Source organism: Rana temporaria, chromosome 9, assembly GCF_905171775.1.
Source record: "Rana temporaria chromosome 9, aRanTem1.1, whole genome shotgun sequence".
In the NCBI taxonomy this organism is placed as follows: domain Eukaryota; kingdom Metazoa; phylum Chordata; class Amphibia; order Anura; family Ranidae; genus Rana; species Rana temporaria.
The window spans coordinates 38,636,883-38,659,554 of record NC_053497.1 but is presented as its reverse complement, the minus strand read 5'-3'; the positions used below and the strand labels follow the sequence as shown (position 1 = coordinate 38,659,554).

General features: G+C 43.1%; 2 protein-coding genes across 3 annotated transcripts in view; one reads left to right on the top strand and one right to left on the bottom strand.

Annotated features, from left to right (window-relative positions):
- The window catches only part of LOC120913345 (cytochrome P450 2C8-like), a 39,435-nt gene extending 33,293 nt beyond the window's left edge, over positions 1–6,142 (top strand). For both annotated transcript variants that reach the window (XM_040323218.1, XM_040323217.1), the window contains exons 8-10: positions 786–973; positions 3,021–3,162; positions 5,314–6,142. In XM_040323218.1, the coding sequence (XP_040179152.1) occupies positions 786–973; positions 3,021–3,162; positions 5,314–5,495 (512 nt within the window). In that variant the 3' untranslated portion in view covers positions 5,496–6,142. The remainder of the gene's footprint in view (positions 1–785; positions 974–3,020; positions 3,163–5,313) is intronic.
- A 9,538-nt stretch (positions 6,143–15,680) lies between these two features.
- Positions 15,681–22,672, bottom strand: part of LOC120913344 (cytochrome P450 2C19-like) — a 36,298-nt gene continuing 29,306 nt past the window's right edge. Inside the window, exons 9-10 of the mRNA XM_040323215.1 lie at positions 18,020–18,161; positions 15,681–15,939 (exon numbers count right to left, since the gene is read on the bottom strand). Coding sequence (XP_040179149.1) covers positions 15,758–15,939; positions 18,020–18,161 — 324 coding nt within the window. The 3' untranslated portion in view covers positions 15,681–15,757. The remainder of the gene's footprint in view (positions 15,940–18,019; positions 18,162–22,672) is intronic.

Below are 22,672 nucleotides of genomic sequence, written 5' to 3'. Positions count from 1 at the left end.
TTGCAGCGATGGGGGTCAAAGTGCCCAGTAGGCAATTGGTTAAAGTGGAACTTCTGCTTATACACTTCCTCCCCCTCTCCGGTACCACATTTTGCACCTTTCAGGGGGGAGGGGAGAACAGGGACCTGTTTTTGACAGGTCCCCTTCCCCACTTCCGGAGACAGGGCCACGGCCCGATCTCCCGGAAGTTCGGGCCCCCGCCTCCTTCCCCCGCCACTGGGCCAATTAGAAAGCGCAGCGCGATTCGTGCATGAGCAGTAGGGACTCAGCTGTGAAGCCGAAAGGCTTCACTGCAAGGTTCCCTTACCAGGAAGGGTGGCGGCAGCACCCGGGAGTCAATCCGAAGATCAGCTGGGGTGCTGACATCGTGGGCTCCCGACATCGTGGGCTCCCTGGACAGGTAAGTGCCCTAATAGCAAAAGTCAGCAGCTACAGTATTTGTGGCTGCTGACTTTTAAAAAAAATTCACCCAGACTGGACCTCCTCTTTAAAAAAGCCTGCTGGCTCCTCCCACCAAACTCAGAGCAAAGACCAGAAGACAGACCCTGTTATGATGTTTTTATTGAACGTAAAATGGTTTGCTTGAAAATTTTGAATTGCATGTTGACTGGTGGTGGTGGAGCTCTACACTTCAGCTCTTATGAAAAATGCTGAGTAACATTTCTATTACTCGGAGGCATGGCCAATCTCTTGCAAATATCCCAAAATGCGGGCACAATGATTGTGGATGCACTGATGTTGAAAAGTAAACCTTTCTTCCTAAACATCTATTTATCTCTTCTCAGCTAAAGTCCAGAAAGAAATAGACGAGGTGATTGGCCCAGATCGCTCCCCATCTGTGGAAGATAGGAGCAAGATGCCATTTCTGGATGCCGTGATACATGAGATTCAGAGATTTGCTGATATTGCACCACTAGGAGCACCTCATGCGGCTGCCCAAACCACCCACTTCCGAGGCTACACCATTCCCAAGGTTGGAGGGTTTATTTTATTTTTTTACTTTTGTTAATTTGTTAATAAAGGAGGCCCTGTGACACACCAACACATTGGAACATTATATTATAATGGTCAATATTTGTATTGAGTCCAGAACTGGTACGTTGGTGAGCTCAGGAGTCTGCACTGCGGTCCTTGAACAACTGCACAGCAGGGGCGGGCCGACCATTCGGGCACTTACCACTGTCCAAGGTCCCCATGCCACTAGGGGGCCCCATGAAGGTTGCCAGGGACAGTATGTAAAAATCTGTGTTTTAAAAAAAAATCCCAAGATTATAGCTGCCCTGCCTCTCCAGGACCTTTTCAGTGTGTGTATGTGTATTCTGTGTATACTGTGTGTGTGTGTATACTGTGTGGCCCCATAATCTATTGCCTGGGGGCCCCATAATCTCCTATTGCCTGGGGGCCCTGTGAGTTGTCAACTGGCTGCAAAAATAGTACACTCTCCAAATGCATTTCACCCCCGACGGGCAAGTTCACCTACTCTGATTTTGTGAACAAGCCCATCAAGGTTGAATGGTAATGTTCTTTTTTGGGTGGAGATTACATGTACGCAGCCACTTCATTGCTATTGGAATAAAGTACTAAGGTGAGCTGATTATGGAGTGTGACCACAGGAGTGTGCACAGGGTGTTCCGGATGAGCCTGAGCAAACCCTAATCACCCTGTGCGCTGCTGATTCCCCCTGCTTCCCGCCCCCGTTTCCCCCTGCAGTGCTGCAAGCTTTCCTTCTCGACTGCTGTGGGGGATGTTTCAGAGGGAGAAGGGCATCAGGGGTCAGTAAATAAAAAAAAAAAAAAATATTTAAACATTTACTAAAAAAAAAATAATAATAATAATAATTGTAAAAAAATAATAGATAACAATATAAATAATAATAAAAAAAAAACCTACTGACACCGTCCACTGCCCTACTGATACTGTCCACTATTGTGAATAAAATATATGAAAAAAAAATGTAAAAATAAAGTTGTAAAAAAAAAATCTGACACTGTTTATTGCTCTCCTGCACATACTACTCACCACCATACACTTCACACTCCTCTCCTGCACATACTACTCACCACCATACACTTCACACTCCTCTCCTGCACATACTACTCACCACCATACACTTCACACTCCTCTCCTGCACATACTACTCACCACCATACACTTCACACTCCTCTCCTGCACATACTACTCACCACCATACACTTCACACTCCTCTCCTGCACATACTACTCACCACCATACACTTCACACTCCTCTCCTGCACATACTACTCACCACCATACACTTCACACTCCTCTCCTGCACATACTCTCCACCATACACCTCACACTCCTCACCCGCACATACTCTCCACCATACACCTCACACTCCTCATCCGCACATACTCTCCACAACCATACACTCCATACTCCTCTTCTGCACATCCTACTCACCTCCATACACTCCACACCCGCAGGCCCGTCGCAACAGGACAGGCAAGGCAAGCAATTGCTTGGGGCCCCGAGCTAGAGGGGGGCCCCCAAGCTGGCTCGCCTGTCTGCCTGCTGCTATGTTCACAGGCTCCCCGCGAGCCCCCCTCCTCCCGCACGGAGAGCCGCACAGCTGAATCCTGGAGTTCAGTGCCGAAGCGTGCAGTTGCACTGAACTCCAGGATTCCTTCAAACGGCCCTGCTCACCTGCACATACTACCCACCACCATACACTCCACACTCCTCTCCTGCACATACTACCCTCTATACACTCCTCACTGTACATTCCCCATTTAAAATGACCAAATTCTTCACTATGCAAGTCATCTCGGACTCTATTAAACCACACCCAATATATAGCACAATTTCGCATAGGTGCACATTTTTTTTTTTAAATCAATGCATAGGGCCCACTGTTTTCATGATACACCCTTGGTAAGATAGAAAATATATATGGGGTGGCTACAGTGCTAACCACCATGTTATCAATCTATAACATACAGTAAATCAGTAGAATGGATAGCTCACTGTTTTGATGTCGTTCTCCTTATCTTCATTTAGGGAACAACCGTCTTCCCACTTTTGACTTCAGTCTTGAAGGATCCAAAATACTTCCACAACCCACATTTGTTTGACCCAAATCGTTTTCTGGATGAGAAGGGCCGATTTAAAAAAAATGAGGCTTTCATGCCATTTTCTACAGGTATGTGTACTGTTGAGGGGACAAAGTTCCATAAATGTTGAGAGATAATCTGGTCTTTTGTTGTATTGTGCCCTCATCCCTGACAGACAGCTACAAACGATAACCCTCTGGAGTTGGGAGTACATCGGCACTATCCAAAAATGTATCAATATTTTAATTAAAAAATAACATTGATACAAAAGGGTTAAAAATACGTATGAGAATACAAAGTTGCGGCAATAGAGTATGATACAATAACAGTGCAATATAAATATGCTCAAATGTGTTTTGTCACACACTACATGCTTTTGTTCAAGGAGTACGCCTTGAAAAAGTCACGTGACGTGGCAGGGCCTGGTGACATCAGCGTGCACACAGAGGAGGTTTACACCCTGGTTGCTGTTACAACACCCAAGAGTTCCTTAAAGCGGAGGTCCACCTAAAAAAATAAATATTAAAAGCCAGCAGCTACAAATACTGCAGCTGCTGAATTTTAATAAATGGACACTTACCTGTCCATGGTGACCGCAATCTCGGCAGCCGAAGCCAAGCAATCGCCCGGTGAGGGAATCAGGAAGTGAAGCATTGCGGCTTCACTGCCCAGTTCCCTACACCGCATGCGCAAGTCGCGCGGCGCATCCTCACTGGTCCCCGTTGTATTCTAGAACCAGCGTGTTTCACAGAAGACAGCGGGGGGGGCCTGACTCACTTTTTGTGTGGACCTCCACTTTAACACCTTGAATAAACTGAGTGCACTAGAGCCAGTCACTGAAAAATTTAAGTTATTATCTTTTTATGTTTTTTATTAAATAATTTTTAAATGATTTAACACTATGTTAGCTTTTCTGATTCTTTTATGAGCACCATCGATATGGATTGCTGTTGATGTACTAGGGATACGGATTTACTTCCCCACTAGAGCAGTGGTTCTCAACTTTTCTAGTCCTTCATAAAATTTCCCAAGTTGTGGGGACCCCTAACAGTAAAATTTCATAGCGTGAGTTGTCAGCACCCAAGGCAAGACAAGTAATTTGCGCCCCCAACCCACGTACATTTAGCGCTCCCGGAGTCCCTTCCATTCATACAGTATTGAAAACCCTTATGGTACATTTTAGAATGTACCACTCTTGCTTTGTTCTCCTTTCTTTTCCTTTTATCTCTCTCTATCCTAATTTTTTTCCCCCCCATTCCTCTCTCTAGACATCATTGTTCTTTCTGTTATTCTATCTCTCCCTTTTTCTTTGTTCCTCCTCCTCTTTTCCTCTTTCTTCCATGTATTCTCTATTTTTGGTTCCTTCTCTTACTCCTTGGTGGGGGGGGGGGGGGATGGGACGAGTTGCAGTGCTAGCGGGGAGATGGGATGAGTGGCAACACTGGTGGGGAGTTGGGATGAATGGCAGTACTGGCGGGGAGATAAGATGAGTGGCAGTACTGGTGGGGGGGGGGGGGGGGGTGAGTGGCATTACTAGTGGCTGAATGGCAGTACTGGCGGGAGATGGGATGAGTGGCAGTACTGGTGGGGGGGGTGGGATGAGTGGCAGTACTTGTGGCTGAATGGCAGTACTGGCGGGGGGGGGGTGGGATGAGTGGCAGTACTGGTGAGAGATGGGATGAGTGGCAGTACTGATGGGGGTGGGATGAGTGGCAGTGCTGGGGGGGAGTTCTGATCAAATGTGCATTGTCTGATTTTCCGATTGTGTGTACACAATTCCATCGGACAAAACTCCAAAGTACAAACACACATGCTCAGAAGCAATGCTCACCATAACACAACATTAGCAGAAGTTGCCCAAAGGGTGGCGCTAAAGAGCTGAAAAAAACATGTTGTTTCATGTTTGTTGGCAATTCTTTGCTGTTTTGTATGCAAGACATGTTCTTGGCCAACGTCGTTCGGCCAAAAGTCCTACGCTTTGTCCGATGAAAATCCGATCGTGTGTATGAGGCTTAATCAGTCTACAGATGGCAGATAGATAGTTAGATTTTTATCTATTTCTGGGTTGCATACGATTTTCCTATAAGGTGTTTGAAACTACCAATACTTTTGTACTTACATTGACATGTATGGGGATAGACACTTTGTACACTGACAAAGGTCTTTACTCCACTTCGCTTGTTGAAAGTCATCAAAACTTTTAGACACGAGTACAAAATATTACTTCTCTTTTTCTACAGGAAGGAGAATCTGCCTAGGAGAAGGAATGGCAAGAATGGAGATTTTTATTTTCCTCGTTTTTATCCTGCAAAATTTTAACCTGAAATCAGTTGAGGATCCTTCCACAATTGACCTCTCTCCTCTGCCCAACAGCAACTCCGCTATCCATCGCTCTTCTGAGATATGTTTTCTCCCCCGTTAAGTTCCACAGGTTTTCTGTTCACTTGTTACTGACCACTGTTAGCTTGAAGAGAAAGGCCTTATTTTTCTGAGCTTGCAGTTTCTTGCTATTGAAACCTCAATGCAACATGCTGACATATACCTGTTGCTGCCTAACTGTTTACCTCCCTCTACTGACTGAATTATGAGCACCTAGCAATTCAATATTTTGCATATCTTTAAACATAAGACTTTTGGTATATAGGAATATTTCTTTAACCACTTATGGACCGCCTAACGCCGATATACGTCGTCAGAATGGCACGTACCTGTACGTCGCCTTTAAAAGCCCAGCCGTGGGTTGCGCTCGCAACCTGGTCTGAAGCTCCATGACTGCGCCCGCGGGACCGATCCCTGCCGGTGTCCCGCGATCAGGTCACAGGAGCTGAAGAACGGGTAGAGGCAGTGTCACTGATCGTCTGTTCCCTGTTTATAGTGTTCATTCAATATAATGTTATTAGCATTACTGTCTTATTATACTTCTCCTTTTCGTTCTTTTAAATATAGGAAAATAATGTATATAATACAACAGACTTCTTCCTGACACTTGTGACTGAATTATTCTGATTATTTTTTCAGAGCCCGATTTGTTCTGAACTAGCCTTCTTGCTATTAAAATATTTGAAAATGTTTTGGGGATTTTTTTCCCCTCGGCAATGTATCTCTTGTAATCTATTTCCGCTGCTCTGATTTCAGTCTTGTATTTCTTATTGCATTCTATATACAAACATAGCTTTGGAATGCTGACGATGACCCTTCAGTATCCAGTACATGGGAGGTCTAAAAGGATCTGAGGACTGAGAAAGATTATGTGGGCATACTGTATCTGACCAAATAGTTCTTTTTATCTGGTGAAAATACATTGGGGTTTATTTACTAAAGGCAAATCCACTTTTCACTGCAAGTGCACTTGGAAGTGCAGTCGCTGAAGATCTGAGGGGGACATGCAAGGAAAATAAAAAACAGCATTTTTGCTTGTACATGATTGGATGTTTAAAATCAGCAGAGCTTCCCCCTCATTTCAAATCTTCCCCTCAGATCTACAGTAACTGCACTTTCAAGTGCACAGTGGATTTTCCGTTAACACTGATAAGGGGTGGGGACTCCAACATTGCCCTGGACTCGATGTTTGACAAGACATGTCCACCAGGATGCCAAATTTTGAGGCCCTCAAAACTCTGTACCAAATTTGCGAAACTACTACACGACAATGATCTGATTGACATATGGCGAGAGTTCAACGGTTCCAATCGTGACTATACTTACTATTCGCATGTCCACCTGACTTATTAATGGATAGACCATGTCTTCACGTCCGCTAGGTCCCTGCCAGTTTGCACCTCTTCCAAAATATTAGAAACTTCCTGGTCAGATCATGTAGTGGTTACTTTAACTTCCCTGTGTTGTCCTGCAGCCTCCTATACCTGGCATCTAAATGAGTCCCACCTCAGCAATCCGGCTACATGCTTGGATATTGAAATTGCGCTAAAAGAATTGTTTGCTTTGAATGATCCGTCGCATACTTCTTCAATGTGCACCTGGGCCGCACACAAAGCTACAATCAGAGGCATCCTGATCCAGATAGCAGCCAGGTATAGGAGACATTACAAAGCCCTGCTGAGGCTAAAAGAGGAAGAGTTAGCTGCCCTACTCAAAGAGCACAAACGTAATCCATCGTGACTTAAGGGATAGAATTGAGTCCGCCCGTTTGGAATTAAACATCTGCCTTACTACGACGGCAGAAAAACAACTACGCTTGACTCAGGCAAGATTTTATTCCCAATCAGATAAACCAGGTAAATTTATATCAACTAGGTTGGCCCCTAGACGGCCCCCTCCCCACATCCCTAAAATCAGACGGTTCCTTTACGCAGAATCCTAAAGTAGTACTGCAGGAATTCCATTCCTTTTATAATAGGATATATAATGATGGTAAGGTCACATGTCAACAGGAGTTTGATGCATTCGTTGAACATCTGCCCATTCCGTCCTTATTGGAGGAACATAGAACCTTCTTAGATAGGGATATCACTGACGAAGAGGTTTTGGCTGCTATTAACCAGGCCTCCAAGGGCAAAACACCGGGACAGGACGGGTTCACGGCCCTTTACTATAAAAATGTTTCCACCTTACTGGCTCCCTTCCTAACGTGCATCTTCAGGGCCTTTATAACCCTTATTCCCAAACCCCACAAGGACCATAGTGACGTAGCCAATTACCGACCCATATTCTTAATCAACACGGATCTAAAGCTATTTACAAAAATCTTGGCAAATAGGATGTTGACATTTTTGCCCGACTATTTTCACTCTGACCAGGTGGGTTTTCTACCCCATAGACAGGCAGCTGACCAGATCAGGAGGGCGATCAATCTCATATCCATATTACGCTCGTCGTGGGATGGGGCAATACACCGAAAGGGGATGTTGCTATCCCTAGATATTCGCAAAGCATTTTACTCCTCGTCATGGCCCTTCCTATTTCGAGTATTGGACAAATGGAATTTTGGCCCAGCCTTTTTGGCCTCATTGCAGTCTCTATATAGCTCTCTATCGGCTCAAATACTGCTGAGGGGTCACAAATCCGACTTGATACCGATCTCTTCGTGTACTAGACAGGGATGCTCATTATCCCCCATTCTATTTGTCATAGCCTTTGAAACCTTAGCGATAGCAATCCGTCATCACCCTGACGTTATGGGTATAGAAAGTGGGGGGGGGGGGAACCATAAATGCACATTATTTACAGACAATCTCCTGTTGTTCATTACTTCCCCCCATACCAAACCTTCTGTCCCTATTAGACCGATTCAGTAAAATTTCTGGCCTATTAGTTAATCAGGAAAAATCGGAGGCATTGAATGTAAACTTGTCAACCTCAACACTAGGGAGCATTAAATCTCTATTCCCTTTTAAATGTCCCTTCCTTATTTGGGCATTAAATTGACCTCCGATGTGTCCACGTTATATAAGACTAACAACCCGCCCTTATTTGCCCACCTAATTGAAGACGTGAAGAAATGGTCCGATGTAAGCCTGTTCTGGTTGGGCAGAATCGCTTCAGTTAAGATGACTGTTCTTCCACGACTACTGTATTACTTCCGGGCTCTGCCGATCCAAGTTTCTGCCGCTGACATACGTTGCTTTCAATCCCAAATTTTCCAATACATCTGGGGTCCAAAAGGTCCTAGAATAGCTCGAACAACATTGTACGCACCCAGAAGAAGAGGGGGGTTTGGGAGTCCCCGAGTTTCGTAAGTATTACATAGCAGCACAGCTGACTCAACTAATCCAAATGCACAGCCGTCAATATTGCCCTGAGTGGGTCTCACTGGAGGCTCAGGCACGTGCTCCATCAGCTATGGACCTTGTCCTTTGGACATCCCCTAAGCAACGCAAAGCGATTTTGAGTCCAACACTCTCATTTCCTCAATGTTTGGGAAATGGGATGTAGAAGATGGGCTCTAAGGTCCACACACGCTCCAGTGGCCCCACTGTTCGGCAATCTCCTGTTTCCCCCAGGCAGACGTAGCTAGTGGGTTAACAAGGGATTATTACGGATAGGCGATTATCTCGACCACAGAGGAATATGCCCGTCATCATACTACACAGGCAGCTTGGAGATGCCTTCCTCGGAGAGCTACCACCTACAGCAAATTCAGCATTTTCTCCATTCTTTAGAGAACAATGGGTCCGACTTGACAACGGGCACCACCTTCGAGAGTAGGTGTATGCAGGTCTCCGTTCTCCGGGGGGCATCTCTGTTGGCCGCACCTCTCACTAGGCTCCCATATCAAGTGGCATGGGAGAGGGACCTGAAAATTAGCCCTGAGGCAGGGGATTGGCGTAGGTGGAGTATGAGAATCCACCAAGGCATCCTCAATGTGGCCTTGATAGAGGCGGGTTACAGGGTACAAGCCAGATGGTACCTGGTACCAGAACGTCTTTCCAAAATGTACCCTTGTGCCTCGTCGTCCTGCTTCAGGGGTTGTGGACAGGTGGGTACACCACTCTATGTGTGGTGGACATGCCCCAAGGTGCGCTGTTTCTGGATCAGGGTCCACGCACTTATTCTTTTGATCACAATGGTGAATATCATTAAAGACGCCTCAGTCGCCCTCCTAAACAAACCAGTGGACAATATCCCCAGACATACCCAGACTTTGATATTTTTCATTTTTTTTAGCTGCTAAAATAGCTATTGCGGCAGCCTGGAAAAGCCCCATTGTAGACTTAACATTGTTGAAACGTAAATTAAATTGGATCATGTTAAATGAGAAAATAGTGAGCATTTTAAATGACAAACAACCCCTTTTCGAAAAAACTTGGTCTCCCTGGCTCACTTACCTACAGGCCCCTGAGACATAAAGATACCTTTTCAGATGATCGATCGAAGATTCCCGGATGGACACACCCTTCTCTCTTCTACTTCTAATGCCTTGCCCTCGCAAATTTTCTGAATCCCCGCCACCCTTTTTTATATTTAATATTTAATATTTCGATATTGGTCACTGATTGGCCTCCAGCATTAGATATATTATGTAGAGGGGCCGCAATTCAGGACCTATCCCATGAGTTGGGTCCATATTTGTTTTATATTTAGCATAGAGTTCATTTGTTGCATTGTTGTATTGCTTGGATGCTTGCTCTTTTGTTAACCAGTATCATTTCACTATTTTTTTACTTTACTATGTTTTGTCTGTTTATTTTTTCTTTATTTATTTTCTTGTTTTTTCTGTTTACGACTTAATACGTGCAGAGCATGCGAGGATTGTTTGCTGCTCTCTTTGATGGCACTTATACTTTTTACTTGAAAGACTAATAAAAACCATTAAAACAGAAAAATTGCGTTCTTGTTATCTTATTCTGTGTTATAGAACATTGTTTCTTTAATAAATGCAATAGTGTACTGATGTTTGTTTTATCAATTTGTAGTTTCACTTGGTGCGTTCTAATAAATTTAAGATCAAAGAAATATGGTATCTGAAATTTATGGAGCAGTACGTTTTAGCTCTCTGTCCTACAGCCAGAACAGCAACCCCTACTAACAATTTTCTCTAGTTCCTTCTTGTAGGCCCATACTGGATCTCTCTTCTAGGGAACATATTTGCCATTATCCTCCAATGTCTTAGTCATTTCAGCTACAGTACATGCATTTTTGTCCAACAGGTCAAATCTTTCCGATTGCACAGTTCCTCATAACCTTTTTCTAAATGACTGGACATCCTAGGGGTCTGAACTTGTACCTTATCTAGATCTTTTAATACTATAAACCCTGACAACCTTAAGGGAAGACACTTTTCCCACCAATGGGATTGAACAAGGGCCTCCTTGTTCAATCCCATTGGTGGGAAAAGTGTTTTCCTTTAAGGAAATTAGACAATTTGGAGTGTTAAATCTCAGTAGAAATAATCTTCCAATCTTAAATGGAATTGATGCTAATGTATCTCTTGATGTTAAGTTTACGCATGAAATTTATTAAATCCAAAAATGTCACTCACATTAACCCTTTTGTCCTGGTGCCTCCTGGACCTATAAGGGGTTTCAGATGCCGAGAGGCTGGGCTTATTGTAATAATAATCATACAGCACAAAATTAAAACAATCAGAATAAATTAAGCAGCTGTACACTCAGGGACATGGTCAATCAACCAAAATCCCAGTGAAGTAATTATAAATAGAATTAGCGCAGCTCTATAACATGAATTCAATACAATCATGTATTAAAGGTTGTGCATTAGAGTTCCCAAAGCGGTGACCACTTGTAAATCACATATTTCTTATCGATGACAACGTGCAGAACCTGCACCATTAGTATCACTAGCCGCTCACCTCTGATCGTGGACCACCTTAATTAACAGATAGGTCAAAAACACCATCCCATAAAGGGTCAATTCCAAATTGATCAATGAGGGAACCACCAACATCAATATATGCAGGTGCAAGTCCTAGTCACCTTATTGACAAATGCCAAATGGATTTACAATATGAAAAAAAAGGGAGATTACATATATATATATATATATATATATATATATATATATTGCGCTCTGTATACGACTGATTTTATTAAAATTGTAGAATAGAAAACTTACAAGCATGCCACTAACACCTAGTGCTTGGTAGGTAAACATTCAATGTAACCATGATGATGGCCACAGGTGACGTCACGTGCAGCACTTTATGTATGTATGTATGTATGTGTATATATGTATATATATATATATATATATATATATATATATATATATATATATATATATATATATATATATATATATATATATATCTCTATATCTATATCTCCAAAATCGGTTGTATACCCTGCTTGGTGATTTTTACCTACAGTTAAGCCTATAATAAGGCAAAGTGAAGAACCTCCACCATTAGCATCAGCCGCTCACATTTGTTTTGTTTATTCATTTCTAAGGCCGTGTATCCGCCGGACTGTTTTCACTGTACATGTCTGCCCGGGGATTTCTGTACGATGGCTGTACTAACCATCGTACAGAAATCCGCGCGTAAACAATACGCGGGGCGTGTCCGCGGTGTAGCCGCGACAATGACACGGCGACGTGGGCAGGCCTGCCAGTTAAATGCTTCCACGCATGCGTCGAAGTCATTCGACGCATGCGAGGGATGGCGGGCTCTCGGACATGTACGGTAGGTCTGTACAGACGACCGAACATGTCCGAGCGGGCAGGATTCCAGCGGACTGTTTTAAAACAAGTCCAGAAATATTTGTCCGCTGGGAAAAGGCCCGGCGGGCAAATGTTTGCTGGAATCCTGCACGCTCGGGCCTACACACGACCGAACATGTCTGCTGAAACTGGCCCGCAGACCAGTTTCAGCAGACATGTTTGGTCGTCTGTACAGGGCCTTACACATTCCAACTTTTTAGAACAATTAAAATTCGGATCGGGTGAAAGACGGTCGACCAATTCAAATTCTGTGTGAAGAAATAGCTGGTTGTTAAGCAGTGGGCCGGAAGCCGCCCACCCGCGCCCTTAACAACCACGAGTCATCATCTGTCAGCTGGCTTCCCCACAGATGAATGTTAAAGTAAAGAATGCTGCAAATAGAATAAAAAAATAATTAAAAAAAAACACAGCGTGGGGTCAACAGCTTCAACTCTTCTGGGAAGGCTGTTCACATGGTTTAGGAGTGTGTCTATGGGAATGTTTGACCATTATTCTTAGGGCCGCCATCAGGGGGGTACAGGCATTACACCTTTAAGGGGCCCGATGGATGGTCCCCAGGGGTCTGGCTGGCCCCCTCTTTCTTTTTTTTTTACGTTACACCTGTGAGGGGCCCAATGGTCCCCTTACAGGCCCGGCTGGCCCCCTCCCTTTTTTTTTTGCATTACACCTGTCCCCATGGCCCCTTACAGGTCCAGCCACCCCCCCCCCCCCCTTTTTTTTTTGCATTACACCTGTAAGGGGGCCGATGGTCCCCGGAACAGTGCTCTGCTGCAAGGGGACCCTGCCTAAAGCTGTGTAAGGGGCCCCAAAATTTGTGGTGGCTGCCCTGATTCTTCTAGAAGCAGATTTGTAAGGTCAGGCACTGATGTGGACGAGAAGGCCTGGCTCGCAGTCTCCGTTCTAATTCATCCCAAAAGGCGCTCTATCGGGTTGAGATCAGGACTCAGGCCAGTCAAGTTTCTCCACACCAAACTTGCCTATCCAAGTTTTTATGGACCTCGCTCTGTGCACTGGTGAGCTGTCATGTTGGAACAGGAAGGGAATATGCCCAAACTGTTCCCACAAAGTTGGGAGCATGAAATTGTCCAAAATGTCTTGGTAGGCCGACGCCTTAAGATGTCACTTCACTGGAACCAAGGGGCCAAGCCCAACCCCGTAAAAACCATGATCCCCTCTCCACCAAACGATTTGGACCAGTGCACAAAGTGAGGTCCATAAAGACATGGATCAGCGAGTTTGGGGTGGAGGAACTTGACTGGCCTGCACAGAGTCCTGACCTCGATAGAACACCTTTGAGATAAATTAGTGGAGACAGCGAGCCAAATGCGCTTTTGGAAGAACGGTCAAACATTCCCATAGACACACTGCTAAACCTTGTGAACAGCCTTCCCCAGAAGAGTTGAAACTGTTATAGCTACGAAGGGTGGGCCAACTCAATATTAAACCCTACGGACTAAGACAACATTAAAGTTCATGTGCGTTTAAATGCAGGTGTCCCAATACTTTTGACAATATAGTGTATGTAGTCATCTGCTGACACATAAATTTGCAAGATCTGGAACAGATGATATATTATACAAAATATTACAATAGAGCTACTTTCATACTCACTATGCTAATGTATGCATTACAATAGATCAGCATTTCTCAAGGCGCCCCCAACAGGTCATGTTTTCAGGCTTTCCATTATTTTGCACAGGTGATTTGATCAGTTTTATCTGAGGGAAATCCTGAAAACATGACCTGTTGGGGGCGCCTTGAGGATTGGCGTTGAGAAACACTGCAATAGATCACCAATTTCTTGACTACAAGAACTGATGACAGAGGTAATTTACTAGATGATGGGGTGTTAAAGTAATTTATTGGGACATAACATTTCACAGCTGTTATAAAATAAAAAAAATACTTACAGCTGAAAACATTTGTTCAGTCTGCCAAATTACTTTACAACAATGTGATAAGAAAACGGCACAGTCATTGCCAGTTAAAGTGAACAGAAAAAACAGACAGTTATAAAGCCAGGGCCACTTTAGGATAACTTTGAGAAGAGAAATAAGTAGACAGCCATTGCTGACCCCTGATTCTGCGAAAGTTAGTTATCTGGCTACCATGCCGATGCTTTGGTCTCAGTACTTTGAGTCAGATCTGATAAAGTTGTTGAGATAAGCAGTTCTGAATTTGCTCTAACTTATTAGCTGCATGCTTGTTTTGGGTAATTCCACAAAAGTATTGCTGCCAGACAACTGGTATGTACAGGAGGCCTATAATTATCATATCTTTCACATTAAAAATGCACTCTGAAACATTTGTGGACCCACAGCACAGATATCATTAGTGGGCCCCAATCAATTCTGTTTAAAGTTGGAAGCGGTCACTTTGCCCATTCAATGTCTCCTGACAGTCTATAGGTGACAGTCCATCATTGCCTTCCCACTGCAGGAGTACCGGTGTTAAAGCTCACCAGAGTTGATGCAGTTGGCCCTTCCCAAGTGACTGTGCTTGCACCTGGTGATTGGCCACTCAGGCCTGAGCACCATCCCATTGGGGAGGTAAAATACTCTCCCATACCCAGAAGCCCTGCTTGGTTAAAGCACCTCAATGGTGTGAGGGATCCCCTGGAATGGGGACACAGTGTGGGGGTGCAGATTAGCAGGTAGAAATTCCTAGAGTAGACTCTTAACAGACATGACCGTGTAGCTTAAAAGTCTAAGAGTAGCCAATAGAAAAAAAAAAATCAGCACAATGGATGTAATGTATAGTCAGTAGGATGTGTCTCGTGTGCTGATGACTCTACTGTTATATGACATCTTCCTCCGTATATACCTCAATCTTAATCTTACGGTGCAGAAGGGCTAATAGAACTGTTGGGGCTGTCACAGGCACCAATTAAGAGCGCCCCACTCTGTCTGCCCTTTCTGTCCAGTTTCTACGAATGAAACAGGATCTATAAATGATGGCTGAACACATGATTGCAAAATCGGACCCATCCATTCATAGATTGTGCTGCATTCATAGAAACCATACTCAGGGCCGCCATCATGAATTATGGGGCCCCTTACACGGCTTCAGGCATGGGCCCCCTGGAGCAGAGAGGGGGGGTGCTGCCGCCTCAAATTGAGAAGCAGGGGGTGCCGCGAATTGGGGGGTTGTCCTGGGGACCTCTGAGCCCCTTAAAAAAAAGGGGGGTTACCATCCGGGCCCCTGGGGACCTCCGGGCCCCCTTACAGGTGGACTGCCTGTACCCCACTGATCATACTACAGCTTCTATGAATGGAGCAGCTTGCCGTAAACGGCAGGTATAGACAGGTACTACTTTACCGACAATAAATCAAAACCTAATAGCCTTGGAAATGGCCCAAAATTGATTTTTACGATTTGCATATCATTAACTATGAAGGAGTTTGCATCAATATTCACATTTTGCAGATTTCTTTGAGGTGTTTGCTCCCACAAATCAAAGCAGAGCAGATTCACTCATAGTTCTTTTAATTCATACTAGACAAATGAACCTCTTCTACAGTAACTTCAGCATTCAAAAGGTCTGCCTTAGCGAGGCATAAACCGTATCTTATAAGTATGAGGGATAGAGTCATTGGTATTTGGCATCGGGGTGATATCAATATTTGAAGGATCCTCATCACACTTCAGGTTAAAATGTTGGAGGATGGAGGAAAGAAACAAGAAGATCTCCATTCTGGCCATTCCTTCTCCAAGACAGATCCTCTTCCCTGAAAAGTAGAGGAAGTATAAGAAATTGATGTGTCATCCTAATGGATAAGGAGTTGTCAAATTAGTTTAAAGTTCATATAAGTAATACATTTATGAGGAGGTAGCTAAACTAATAAAAAAAATTGTAAAATGCATTGCTGACATTCCAAATTTGTATCCCTTTTAGAAGGCAACTAGCCAAATTACACTGGATGCAAAAAGTTTAACATGTAGGTAAATAATCATATTCAGGGCTTTTTCCCCCCCTCGGAAAATAGGTGCAGGAAATCAATCACGACCCCCCCCCCCAAAACCCCCTCATATACACACCCTCCAAACCTCGTCACATAGTGAAATTTGATCACACTATTAACCAATTAACCCACTAACAGTGGTAGGATCTTAAGGGGAATTACATACAGATTGCAGTGTTGGGGTGTACATACAGAGTGCAGGGTTCGGGGCTCCAGGGCCACCTTTAAGGCAGGGCAAAAGGGGAAGTTGCCCTGGGCCACCACGAGTCGGACTTGTGTTTACAAGTGATAGTGGTGAGCAGAGGGCCTGAGCCAGAGGTGGTGGAATTGAGTTCCACCAAGTTCCAGCTGAAAAAAAGCCCTGATCCCATTTATGCACTTGGCCAGCCAAGCACACTGTCCAACTACATCCACATCCGGTAGGGGGGGGGGGGGGCATATAGAGATCCTGCCACATTAATTTTAGCACCAACATATTGGTGAGATTACAAGATATCAATAAGTGTACACACAGGATTATTCACTATATAGATATGTTGCTGGTGGGGATCTATTTTTGTGTGGGGGTCTATTGTTGCTCGGTAGGTCTATTATTGCTAATGAGGGTGTTATGTTGCTAGGGAGGGGGGGGGGTCAATTGTTGCTGGGAGGGATCTACTGTTTTTAGATCTACGGTTATTTGGTCTATTGATGCTAGCTGCTGGGAGATCTGGTATTGCTGCTGGAGGTCTATTGTTGCTGGGGTGATATTTTGTTGAGGGGGGTCTATTTGTGTTGTGTGGGTGGGTCTATTGTTGCTGGTGGGGGGGGGGGTCTTATGCTGTTGAGGGTCAGTTGTTGCTGGGAGGCATTTACTCATAGCTCCCAACTGTCCCTGATTTCGAGGGACTGTCCCTGATTTGCCCCTCAATTGTCCCTCATTTTGATTTAATCTACATAGTTGTATATAAAATGCACGTTTTATCTTTCAAAAAAGTGCTAAACCTTTCATGCAAATTCTAAATTGCTGCATTTATATATTTTAAAAGCCAATATAAAGGAATAGTAGTGATAAAAAAAAATCCTTGTGGATTTAATTAACCTTTTTTGGTTAATTCTCCTTTAAGGGGGTGTGGCAGGGGGCGTGACACGGGGTGTGTCCTATGCCTACATACGTTTGCTAGTAGGTGTCCCTCATTCCCATCTCAAAATGTTGGGAGGTATGTTTACTGCATTCACTGAAAATGAATACAAGGCATTCTCTGAATAGCAGCAGTGTTGGTCGAATGCCCATTGTGGTCACTGTGTAAAGGGAAAGCTGCTGGAGCAAAACTCAGATCATGGCTATCATTGTATTGTAACTGTACATTGTAGTATGGACTACTACAGCCATTCTCTTGGTGGTTATGACTAAGGCCTTCTAGGCTGAAACGCATCAACATTTCCCATTTGTGTTTGTCTACTGTGGCTTGTCAATAAATACGTAAATTTTTTAAGAGCAACGACCGGAGTGCGGATCATCTTTTCTTCATTTACTTCTACTCAGCCAGCAACTGTGGATCGAGCACCCGGGAGCTCTGCTTTCCATGTGATGTATGGGTAGTAGCACTGACTTTTTTGCTTATATTCTCAGGTGTTCTCTGGATATCTGATATAAATACTTATATCGAGCCAAGCTGGATCAATCCAAGTCTGCGAAACAATAGAATTCTTGTAGTTCTGCTTTAAGCATTCCTTTACAATTCTGTCTAGCAGTTATAGACTTATACAAGTATAATTTGCCTCTGTATTCATTTTTACATGATCAGTAACTTGCTCTGTGTAATACACGTTTTAATCTTATATAAAACAAGAGAAATTATGTTACCCATAGAAAATGGCATTGCAGCATCTTTTTTTCTGAAACCGCCCTTCTCATCCAGGAAGTGACCCGGGTCAAATGTATGAGGGTTCGGAAAGTACTTTGGATCTTTCAAGACAGATGTCAGAAGGGGAAATATGGTGGTTCCCTAATAAGCAGAAACAGGAAAGTAAGCGATGGTTAATACAGGCTTTTTTTTTTTTTAACGCAAAAAAATACATTTTTAAAAAGCAAACTAGAATTTTAACTTTCATTACAACACTGAAAATATGCTAAAAAATAAATAAAACATCCCTACATCATTAGTCACTGCACTTACCTGTGATGACGTATGTCCCACGTTGTGCAGGCAGCTGTATCATGGAGAAATATTCTGTGAAGGGATGCCCGTCCTCTTCCTGGCTCTGAACTTCTGACACTGCAATGGTTCACAGCTTCAGGCAGAACAACAGTATAGATAGTACCATGGGGCATGCCTCCCCCTTCCTCCATTGAGAACCAGTCTTTCATTGATTCTACCGCTTGTAACATGTGTGTAGAGCTTCTCCCATAGGAGCCACTTAAAAGATGCCCGGGGTTCTCTTCCAGGTAGTTGCCCTGGGGGCGTTGAGTGGGATACTCCAGAACTATGTACAAATAGAAGGACACTTTCTCTTTTGTAGAACTACGTGCCAATTCCTTGAACATGAAAATGGACAAAGTGCAGTAGCAGTAGCTTGCGGAGATTAATCTTCCTCTGTGGAAAATCCAAGCAAAGTCTTTTCACTAAGAATTTAATAGACTGAGCTCTTCAAGACACTGGACACTATGTCCCATTTAAACACACAGCTGACTCTCTAGCACCAGAGGGGGTGGCAACAGCACCAGTGGCGGCTGGTGCTCAAATGGTGCATCCCCAAAAAGGCCACCACAGCTCAACATTGCATGGAATTATTCAACCCTCCCCATGGCACAATCAAGGATTAAAGCTTCCAAAGAGGGAAAGAAATGCTGTAACCACTAGCAGGCCTGGCTATGCAAGAATATATTGCCCAAACCTGTTTCGGATTACATTATTGATGTAATGGGAGTATGATTTAGTAACAGGTAGAGTTGATCCACAATTATTGTGCAATTGAAAAAGTTTGTCTGGACAAATGTGTAGGTGCAAAAAGTCTACTGTTACATCATGCAAATCTGACCCGATTTGAGTTTAGTTCCACTTTAAATACCCTTTAGCTTCATTGGCCATTCCATGTGTTAATACTTATGTGTTCCCTTTCACCCTAACTTTTTATCCTGTCACTGGAACCACTTATCAGAACACTCAATCAACCGTAAAGGGGTTTAAAGTCCAAAACAGAGAATATAAAATTGCAGATTACGCTGACGATCTCCTCTTTTTCATTACACAACCACATATATCTATTCCCAACCTTACAAAAAAATTCTAAAGATTTGGTTTTATTTCCAACTTGAAAATTAATCAATCAAAATCGGAAGCCCTTAAAGGGGTTGTAAAGGATTTTTTTTTTTCATAATAAGCATCCTTTACATGCAGACATTCCTCTTTTCACTTCCTCATTGTTCGTTTTTGCTCAGAAGTTGCTCTATTTCTTCTCCGTTATGTTCACTTCCTGCTTGTCTGATTTTACTGACCACCGTGAAGGGAGGCTTTACTGCGGTGGTCAGTGACGTGCTCACCCCCTCCTGGGAACTACATGTGTGTGGCAGGACGCTCTCTACGTGTTAGAGACTTCAAAGAGGTGTGAATTACTGGGCGTGCCGCAATACATACTGGTAAATGTAGTTCTTACATGAGTGAGCGCCACAAACCAGGAAGTGAATGAGAGAACAGAAACTAGAATGCCGGAGGTGATATAGATGAAGGAATTTAATAGGTGTTTACTCGTTTTTTAACAAAATCATTACACTATTATGTCTGTCTACCGTGCAGACATTAATTTTAGGCAAAAAAATGTTTTCCTTTAGTGACCCTTTAACCTCAGTCTACCCCCTGACAAGTATAGTTTACTCAAAGACAATCATAACTTTAGGTGGGAACAACAATCTCTTAAATACTTGGGAATCAAGCTCACGCCCCACATTGACTCACTATACTCGACCAATTTTATACCCCTGTTAAACTCTATATCTACTGACCTGCAAAAATGGACTCCCAAGCCTTTCTCTTGGTTCGGAAGAGCCTCAATTCTAAAAATGACAACTCTCCTGAGACTGTTGTACTTCTTTAATGCTTTGCCAATATCGATACCCAACTCCATTTTTTATAAACTACAAAAAAAAAAATACAGAGAAGGTTTCTTTGGGCAGACAAAAGACTGAGAATAAACATGTGTCTCCTTACTCTACCTAAAAGCAAAGGTGGGATTTGCCTTACAGACTATAGAAAATATTATCATGCCTCCCACATAACGAGAATAATCGACTGGCAATGTCACAACCAAAATAAAGATTGGGTACAGCTAGAACTTAACCATGACAAGTATCAACTTTTATATTACCCTGGACGTTACACTCTAAAATCAGCCAATCACATAACACACCCCTTGGTAGCTAATATATTGAAAGTCAGGCATAGACTAACGACTAAACATAAACTCGCCACAATCCCAGGTCCTCTGACACCAATTGACAACAATCCCGACTTCTTGCCTGGTCTGAACCCCAGAACATTACCATCCCCTGACCATACAAAACATTTTTTGGTTACACACTGTCTCTAGAAACACAATTAAATCACTTGAAACTTTCAACTCGGAATATGGAGACTCCTTTCCATGTATATGGTTTTACATTCAACTGAAAGATTTCCTTATTAATATCAAACACAAAACCTCTTATTGTCAAAGGATGACACCACTAGAGTACATTTTCTATAACAGATCCCAGATTTAAAAAAAACACCTATCTAGCTTAAACTTGGTTAAAGGAGTTGTAAATAAAAAAATGTATGCTGAAATGACTGTTTACAGGGTATAGAGACATAATAGTTAACGGATTCCTTTTAAAAACGATTAAAATAGATAGAAATCAATCATATAAATGTACCTGAAGTTTCCAATTTCGTTTTTGCATGTTGTTTCCTGCCTCTCTGCTGTACAGAGCCAATACAGGGCAGTGATGGTTTGGAAAACAAAACTGATTGGTGCTGAGGGGTTTTAGACACACAGTCATCACACCTCCTTGATTAGTGACCACAGAGAGAAAGCTCACAGCACTGTGGTTATCAGGAAACAGACAACCAGGAAGTGTGGAGATCAGAGAAGAATTACAGCAACTTGAGAGCAAAAACAAAACAATGAGGACAGGAAAACAGCACTGCATTAAAGGTAAAGGAAGCTATTAAGATAAAAAAAATCCTTTACAAATCCTTTAAACCAACCAATGCAAAATGAGACCAATAAAACACAAAGTAAAAGTGGGAAAGAGATCTAGATTCTTCATTCAGTGATACCCAATGGGAAAAAGCCTGCATATTTGCACACAACTGCTCATTAAGCACAAATCATCAAGAGATATCTTATAAAATGTTAACACAATAGTATATAACACCACAAAAAGCTAAAAATTGTTTTGCACAACCTCTGACACTTGATGGAGATGTGGAGTGGGCCCAGGTACATTCCTACATATTTGGTGGGAATGTCCCCCAATTCTTAGTTATTGGGAACAAGTATCAAAATGGATTAAGCATATCACCGAAACCAAGATTAATCTAAATGCAGCCGCTTGTCTGTTGCACATCAATTCTTTCACACTCAGCAAATATAAGAAGTCCTTAACTGGACATCTGCTAACAGCAGCAAAAGTGCTTATTCCATTACACTGGAAATGCACTCAGGTACCAACTGTCAGAGATTGGATGGTCAGAGTCCAATACATACATAAAAATGGAAGAGATGATTGCAATGAAAAAATAATGCAGTTCTGGCTTTAATGAAATATGGCAACCCTGGGTATTGTCCATGTATTCAAATGAATATCAATCACTTCTCACTTGAAAGATTAACTGTTTTTTTTTCTGGTTTGTGGATACTAGGATCTGCTAGCGTTATCATATTCCAAATGTCTTCCCTTTGTCTTTTTCTTAAATTTGTGCTCCGATTTGAAATTACGTCTTTACGCCTACTCTTTAAGCATATTAGAGACTATGGCCCGGATTCTCAGAGGACTTACGACGGCGTAGCGCCATCTACGCCGTCTTATCTATGCGCCTGATTCTTAGAATCAGTTACGCATAGATATCCATTAGATCCGACAGGTGTAAGTCTCTTATGCCGTCGGATCTTAACTGCATTTTTTTTTTGACCGCTAGGTGGCGCTTCCGTCGAATTCCGCATCGAGTATGCAAATTAGCTAGATACGCGAATTCCCGAATGTACGAGCGGCCGACGCAGTAAAGTTACGACGTTTATATTAGCCTTTTCCCGGCGTAAAGTTGCCCCTGCTATATGAGGCGTAGCCAATGTTAAGTATGGCCGTCGTTCCCGTGTCGAAATTTTAAAAAGTTACGTCGTTTGCGCAAGTCGTCCGGGAATGGGGCTGGACATCATTTACGTTCACGTCGAAACCAATGACGTCCTTGCGACGTCATTTGGAGCAATGCACACTAGAATATTTTACGGACGGCGCATGCGCAGTTCGTTCGGCCCGGGG